Source organism: Myotis davidii, unplaced genomic scaffold, assembly GCF_000327345.1.
Source record: "Myotis davidii unplaced genomic scaffold, ASM32734v1 scaffold323, whole genome shotgun sequence".
Taxonomy (NCBI): domain Eukaryota; kingdom Metazoa; phylum Chordata; class Mammalia; order Chiroptera; family Vespertilionidae; genus Myotis; species Myotis davidii.
Window position 1 is genome coordinate 5,546,603 of NW_006295491.1, and position 8,451 is coordinate 5,555,053.

Consider the following 8,451-nt stretch of genomic DNA (forward strand, 5'->3'; position numbering starts at 1 on the left):
TTGTTACACACAATAACCTGTGTGATTTGAAAACTCATTGTTCTTTAAAGAGTATAACAAATATTTTCACATTCTTCTTTCAACCTAATTCTTCTAATGGGGGTAGGGGGAAAACTTCATGCATCCTTTTCACAGAATGTTCTCCAAGTCTACACATTATTTTCATTTCATGGATACCTAAGCATAATAGTAAAGTGAGATGGACAGCTGCTACTTTGCCCTGAAGTAAAGAGATAGTTTAACATAGTTGAAGAGAAGTCACAGGCCCGTTATGTGAGACCCCAAAGCATCAGAATCTTACAACAGGAGACAGCTGTGGAGCAAAGGCGTGAGGACCTGGCACTCACATTGCTTGGAAGGATTTCTCTTGACTCTTGTGGACAGAAGTCAGAGAAGCAGCAATATCTTAGGGCCTCCTAACCTAGAGAAGAAGACTGAGAGAAGCAAATAGAAATAGCTCCACCAATATTTTAAGCTCACTCCAATGCTTTTCATTTTTCCTCTAAAAAAGATTGAAATGACTAAAGAGTATTTTTGTTGAAACCAAAGGGTTTATTTTCTAAAAGTAATGTTGGTTAAATAACTCACTATATGAGTTTTAGAAAAACAGAAATTACACAAATGTACTCCTGTGAGGCAAAAGCACCATATTCACATTGTCTACATTATTTAAAACTATAGTAGGTATTACTGTACAGTTATCCCTCAGTATCTGCGTTTGGTCCCACCAATAACTAATTTCTTGGATGCTCAAATCCCTTATATAAAATGGCATAGTATTTGCATATAATCTACATACATCCTCCTGTACATTTTAAATCATATCTAGGTTACTTATGATACCTAATACAATGTAAGTAGCTGTTATACTGTACTAGAAGCCCGTTACACAAAATTTGTGCCGGGGGTGAGGGGGTGGGGGGACTTCAGCCCGGCCTGCACCCTCTCGCAGTCCGGGAGCCCTTGGGGAACATCCACCTGCTGCGGGCCTAATCCGGCAGTTGGAAATCCCTCTCGTAGTCTGGGACCCTTCGCTCCTTACCGCCTGTCTGCTTGCTGCTCCTTACCACTCAGTTTGCTGCTCCTTAGTGCTGTCACGGAGGCGGGAGAGGCTCCCGCCACTGCCGCTGCACTTGCCAGCCATGAGCCTGGCTTCTGGCTGAGCGGCACTCCCCCATGGGAGTGCACTGACCACCTGGGGGCAGCTTCTGTGTTGAGCATCTGCCCCCTGGTGGTCAGTGCGCATCATAGCGACTGGTCGTTCTGCCTTAACGGTTGCTTAGGCTTTTATTATATAGATTACATAGGGAATAATGACAAGAAGAAAAGTCTGTATATGTTAATCATTGACACAACCATTGTACGCCTAACTACATAGTCATGTCTGTAACAGCATAGCCTTTTCTTCTGAATATTTTCAATTTGTAGTCAGTTGAGTCTGCTTAATCAGAAACTGTGGATACAGAGGGCTGACCATATTAGATTCCCAAGAGGTAAGAACCATATAGTCAAATAAGAATGAATTAATTTTTATCCATTATTATATGAATGTAAAACAAAAGCTTTTTCTTTTTGGATTTTCAACAAATTTGAAGATAGTCCACATGATCTGACTTAAAATGTTACTATGGAATAGAAATGAAGTTTGGTCTGTTGATTGGCAGGTAGCACCTTAAATCGACAAGCAAGTCCCCTTCCCCGCAGTTGCAGATATTGATTTGTCAAGAAGCTGCTTTGCGCAAGGCCAAATGGGACTAATTCAGAGATGGTTAATTATTCTCCTGAGCCATATGGATTGGTTAACTGGTACATAAACATGAGTAATTAATGTTTATTACTCCACACCATGACTGCTGAAGAGTCAAATTTTGAATGAGCCATATCAACATTTTTAAATCTATGATTAAATAAATATGTCACAAGAAAGTGGGTGTTGAGTACACATAATACTTCATAAAGAGAAAATAACCTTGTAAAGAAAAAAATTGAAGTTCTCTAGCATACGTTGAACCTTTTAAATTAATTACACATTTTCATTTGCATCATTGTTTGGTTCTAAAATCCCATTTTAATTTCAAATAGAAAACACATGTATTTATGCTATTCTGTGGAAAGAGATGATATGTGATTTTTTTAAAAAAATATTATTTGTTGCCTAATTTCCCCAATTTTGCAGTGTATTGAAGGAATGTTGAAATGTTTTTTATTTGTAGTGTTGAAAATTGTAATCATTGCTTACAACTTTATTGTTAGCCACTGATTTTCCTGATACATTAATAACATTTTGTCACAGTTTAAGTGTATCTATTGGAAACTGAAAGCTACTGGTCTATTTTAAAGCTATGTCTTCAATTGACATAACTTGCCATTTAAAGTCCTATTTCAGAATATGATTGCTCAGAATTGTTTCATTTCTATGGCTAATACAGAGAAGAAAAAAATAAAGGCTGAAGAAAGTGTTTTTTTCTGGGCTTAGAATAAAGACATTCCAGAATATCTGGCATAGATCGTGATTTCATTTGAATTTTAGTTCATTTGAATTCTTTCAGCAATTTCCCCCTTATATCCAGAAATCAAATATGTAATATCTAATTCCTTTTGGCTTTAGTTTGTTTTGGTAGTAACTCATCCTGAAAGCAAGGTGACCACGGCAGTGGGTGAGTTATCCTCCTCTCCCACTAACTTTGTCTAATTTGTCTTTGGAGCCCATTGCCCAGCTCAGGGGCGGGCACACCGTAGGCACTCCTCAAATGTAAACTGAAGAAATGAAAGAGGCAAAGGTAAACTGATGCTTATTTTAAACAATTTAGTAATACTGCTCACTGAGGTCCCCAGGGGCCTGCTATCGTGTGGATCCTATTATCTCTAAGTCACCCAGATAACCAAGGAAGCTAGCACGTGCTTGGGCTCCACTCATCAATCTAGTCAAAATAAAACTGGTGCTTTTCCTTCTAAGCCATACTGTGGACATTGGGCGTCTGCAGAACATTACATTAAAAGGGTTAACTGCAACTGAATATATTTATGTAGAGCACTTTTTGGGCTCAGTAGGTCTCACCCTGAAAATTAAACCTCAGAGAAATTAAGCGATCTCTCTAAAATTGCCTATCCACACAGCAATAAGAAGCCGATGCTGCATGAAAGACCTTCATTTTGAGGAGTCACTCCTGCAATACTATTTGGTTAACAATTAAGTTAGAAAATTAAGTGTAACATTTCACAGATAATAAACATTTAAAAAACCACTAGTTGTAAGATAGCAGAAACTGCTCCCAGTAAAAACAGACTAAACTCCAGAAGGTCAGAAAAGTCTGCAGCAACTCTCTTACTGTAGAATCAGAGCATATGTTCAAACTTGCAAATACATTTGTGGTTACTTCCTACCTTAAATACATTGATGGGGATATCAATGATCACATAGATAAGGTCTCCAAGGGCAAGGCTGGCTATCAGCGCGTTGGGTCCGTTCCTCATACACTTGTTCTGGTAAATGATTCTGAGCAGAGTTGCGTTCCCCACCATTCCCACGATGAAAATAGTACAAGATATCACAGTGTTAATGTATTTGAAAGCTGAAGTAATCTTGGTCCGCTGTGGACAATAGTTGTGCATTGAGCCATTGCTGGGTAGGGCCAAATTAGTGGGTCGATGAGTGGTAACCAGGAAGCTGAGCTCTGTCCCGCGAAAAGTGGTAAAATCGTCCATATGCGTGCTTAGATTTGTGCTGTAGCTCTCAGGATTATCACTAATTACACATCCAACCAGTGCCACCCAAAAGGACACCCTGAAGCAAAAGGTTTCCATCTTGATGCAAATTTGAGGAAATGTCTCTTATTCTGTTGCTTTTACACCCTCACTTTTTTTTTTCCACCTAGAAAAAAAAGAAAAATAATTTTGGTTACAAAATCCAGCTGCCAGTAAGACTGCAGTCAATGATTATTTACTGCTCCAGTTAAAAAGCAGGATATATTTGGTAATTAGATAAGATATATCTATGTCAGCTTACCCCAAAGCAGAACAAAATCAGAAAAGAGCAAAGCTCTATTAGGGCAAGTTCTCTCTCTCTCTCTCTCTCTCTCTCTCTCTTTCTCATCTCTGTCCATAGCTATACTTATATCTAGATTATAATACGCATGAGGATATGTCAGTTTTTTTTTAAGAAGTAGCTTAAAAGCTGCTGTTTTCCATCCACTATCCCTCTGCTAAGAATCTGAATTACAAAAATCTTGGAGAGTTGAGATACATTTTACTAGTGGAAAAGAAAAGGCATTAAATGCTGAGTAAAAGTTATATAGTGCTAAAGTAATGGTTCTCAACCTTCCTAATGCTGTGGTGACCCCCAACCATAAAATTATTTTCGTTGCTACTTCATAATTGTAATTTTGCTACTGTTACGAATCATACTGTAAATATCTGATATGCAGGATGTATTTTCATTGTTACAAATTGAACATAATTAAAGCATAGTGATTAATCAGAAAAACAATATGTAATTATATATGTGTTTTCCGATGGTCTTAGGCGACCCCTGTGAAAGGGTCGTTTGACCCCCAAGGGGTCACAACCCACAGGTTGAGAACCGCTGTGCTAAGGCATAAGATTACCAATTCTATAATTAAGAATCCAATATTCCAAAATATGTGCTAGTTTTCACATGGTAAATAATGAACATGGTAATAAAATGCAGCATAGGTAGCCATTTAAAGCATTATGCCATGTTAATTTAAAATCAGAACTCTGGTTAACACCATCTCTACATATAACAATTTTACTACTAGTTTGAAATAAACATGACGTAACTGATAAAGACAAAATATTTATTTTTATTGAAATCCCTGATGATTAATGTGTACAATCTACTAGTACATCTTCTGACAGGAGTTTTGGGTTTTTCCATTCCTCAGAAATTATCGGCATGATATTTGCCAAGTGAAACTGGGAGTAATGGACTTTCCCAGGCAGGCACACCATTGGTTTTCTGAGGGATATCTGTCTCACGCCTGGTCACGGTGCTGGGCACTCCATAGGCATGTTGCCATCTGGTCTATACTCTCCCTGACCCTGTGAAGCAGATACATTTTCCATTCTAAGGGTAGGGAACCAGAGACTCAGGAACGTCAAGATGCTTGTCAAAAGCACAGGTGGTGGGTGGCAATGCTGTGATTCTAAGGCAAGTTAATCCAACGTTGAGCTCTTAACCTCTAGCCTGCACTGCCTCTCATTCTCATGCCTTCTTAGCACTTGAAATGTTTAAATGAATTCTCCAGAGTTTCAGTGAAGCAGTGGACTTAGAGGTTGGTGAGATGTTTCAAAAGACCATTTGTTTGTTTGCTTGCTTGTTTTAGTCACTTTTGTGGAGCAAGTGGTCTTTCTTGCCCCGGAAGTCTACATTTTTCTTCTTTAATCCTTAAAGAAAAGATGGGAAAATGAGGGCGGTTGGTGGTAACACAATAAGCAAAGGTAAATAAAAATGGCTCCTCACATTTAAATAGTTTTGTATTTTCTTGCTTGTGAGTTTTTAACAATCTTTTAAAATAAAGGCCCTAAGTTCATTTATGCCCACCAATGGTGGGTGTGTCTGTGACATAAAATTTAATTTTTAAAAATTGTGTCCTTTTTCTGAGTTTATTTGTGGTTGGAATTAACCACTTTTAGGGATTTTGAGTTATCTTTGACAGTTATCAATAAAGCGTAGTCAATATGTGGAGGAAATGAGATTTATTCATGTTGTATAGAAGATCTAAAGTAAACAGATCTCAGAAACAACTCTAGGTGGGCAGGGCCAATATCCCCATTTTATGCATAAGGGAACTGAGTCTTTTTCATGGCCAAGAAGCAGTTCAGGAGATAGAGTGCTTCACTTTACTTTGCTTTTAGGACTTGACTCAGTCTGATATTATAAAAATAAATAATAAAAAGTGATAAAAAGCATCAATTTTTCTAAGCTAGGGGCATACTATGTACATATCAAATCTGCCTGGACTTATAAGTAGTTTTTTTCTTGCTTCTTACATTGTGGAGTGAGTATCTAACCTAATATTGACAGACCCTGTTTCCATTCAGCATTGGAGACCAGAACTTTGAGAACAAAGCATACTGTCATCCTCTTCAGATTAGAGAAGGGAGAAAAAAAATCCTTCAATATCTTGTGCTGTTTAATGACTAAAGCCTCCTCCCAGTTTCCCAATCAGAATGGAACCTTCATGAATGCTTTTACTAAAACTAAGAGAGAGAAGGCTTTTCTCAGTAATGGAATGACTCCCTGCCCATTAGAGTCTGTTAGAGGATATTTCGTAAACTGACCTGGCTATCGTATTCTGCCACCCACAAAAGGTGCCACTAGTGTTTGAACACTGGCTTGCTGGTCTGCTTGGTCCGCTGATTATAGCAGGAGCGAAGGAGGCCAAGGCTGTGGGTTCTTATCAAAGTGTGAGCTAGCTACTATTAAAACCACTTTCCTTCCCCTGCAACAATGACACCACCGCAGAAATCATTTCTGATGGTGCCTCCATCAGCTCTCTACATGTTAAGCTGCGGAGCTACCGGATACTTGGCAAAGGCATGTGAATACCACATATTGCATGAAAAATACAAAACCACACAAAAGAAGCTCCTTCAAATGCATGTTCCTCCAAGGATGAGCCTGTAGCTCATTTCCATGGATCTAAGTCATGCTGTGCTTGGAATAATCAGTCATACCCAGTCATAGCTCTAGTGAAGCATCTGAGGTTCAGACCTCAGGGACATGGTTTATACATTCAGCATTCTTCTGTTTGGGGTCTAAGAATTCGCTTAAGTTCAAAAGTTATTATTAAGGAAGAGGACTGGACCCTTATGCTTATACTTTAACCATTTAACATCTCTGATTCTCAGGATCAAAGTGGACCTGTACTATAATTAGTAATTTGGGAATTCCAACCTCACCTAAATGGTCTGAGTTCAGAGCAGGTAGTTACATGAAATGATTGTCAAGATGTTTCCCAATTAGTTGCCACTTAAAACAGAAGGTATTGGGGAGGGGGTGGCGGGGAGCCAGGGAAGCCATGAGTATCTACAAGAGGAAAAACAAAAAACTAGGTACTTTCTACAAGTTTTCTGTGGGTTTTGCTCCCTGGGTAAGATATTAGCAACTGTCCTTGCTGACAATGTCTGACTTTAATTTGCCTCCCACCCACCCCTCTCCGCCGCCAGCTCTATCCGGAACGCCATTAGGATGGTGTAAACAGAGGCTGATTATCTAGAAACAGCCCTAGTTTTCTGCACGTGAAAGGCAACAAGTGGCCTTTAAAGGACAGCATAGAACCGAACGCCCAGACATCCACAGGCAGGTTTCCAAACCAGCTGCCCTGGGGGTTTCCAAAACATCTGTCCCGCACACCGAGTGCCCTTGGCTGCCCTTGACAAGCCCGGGTGTGCAGGGAGCAGAAGCAGGCAAGTAAGAAAAGGCTGCGGGACACCTCTCACAAGTACGCTTTGGAGCTTGCGACAGGGGCGTGATGTTCCATAAAGTTCTTCCGTGCCCGGGGGAAATGGGAGACCCAGGGAGAACTGTATATTTTCCTTTAACTAAAAATCCGAATCCCACCTGGGTAGGCAGCGGGCTTTCAATCAGTTCCTCAAACCCCAGACGTGCCCGCAAAGAGCCCCTCCTAGGAAGGCGCCGGCGCCACCACGCACCCCTAGACCGTGTGGGAGGGTGGCCCAAGGTGCAGGACACCGGGCGGAATGGATGCCTGCTCCCTCTCCTCCCAACCGAGGGGCTCAGGCGACATCTCCCCACCCCTGGCGGGTCCCCGAGAGGAAAGAGTTGCACCGACCGTGGAGCTAGGCGGGCGCAGACAGCTGCCCGGTCCGCTCGGCACCTGGGCGGCTGGGCGAGAGGAAGCAGAGCCGGAGAGATTGGGTGGCCTGGGTCCTGAGCTCCCGCGCGGCAGCACTCGGGCTGCACTGCTGCCTCTCCGTCGGAAAACTTCCTGGGCACCGCTTCTGTGGCGGAGGTCTCCCCAGCCCCCAGCCTCTGGCCACCGGCGGGGATGGAGCCTCGCCACCACAATCCACAATCGCCAGACCACAGGGATGACTGCGCGCGCAAGGACTAGAAGAAAAAGGAAACTCCAGAGGAGCACACGCCCCCCGCCCCGTCTGTCTGGCCTCCCCTTCTCCAAAATCTCCCCGACCTTCTGCTTTACTCTAGGACAGAAAGAACGTCCTAAGGTTCCAGCCCTCCTTAGAGGCAGCCACTATAAAGCACAGAGCCGCCCCCTCCCAGGCCCTGCAGGGCAGGAGTCTTGTTTTAACTATTTCCTTCCTGAAATGAAGGGGTGGTGTGTGTGTGTGTGTGTGTGTGTGTGTGTGTGTGTGTGTGTGTGATAATCCAGGAAGGAGGATAGTTCATCAGACAAGCCCGACTCGAGAAAGGCAAGCAGAGAAACCCATTCCCTTCCTCGTAAA

At 41.8% G+C, this 8,451-nt stretch overlaps 1 protein-coding gene across 1 annotated transcript in view; it reads right to left on the bottom strand.

The window, feature by feature from the left end:
* The window catches only part of EDNRA (endothelin receptor type A), a 46,610-nt gene extending 38,378 nt beyond the window's left edge, over positions 1-8,232 (bottom strand). The window contains exons 1-2 of the mRNA XM_006770156.2: positions 7,818-8,232; positions 3,385-3,871 (exon numbers count right to left, since the gene is read on the bottom strand). Of these exons, the coding sequence (XP_006770219.1) occupies positions 3,385-3,804 (420 nt within the window). The 5' untranslated portion in view covers positions 3,805-3,871; positions 7,818-8,232. The remainder of the gene's footprint in view (positions 1-3,384; positions 3,872-7,817) is intronic.
* Positions 8,233-8,451: the final 219 nt, after the last annotated feature.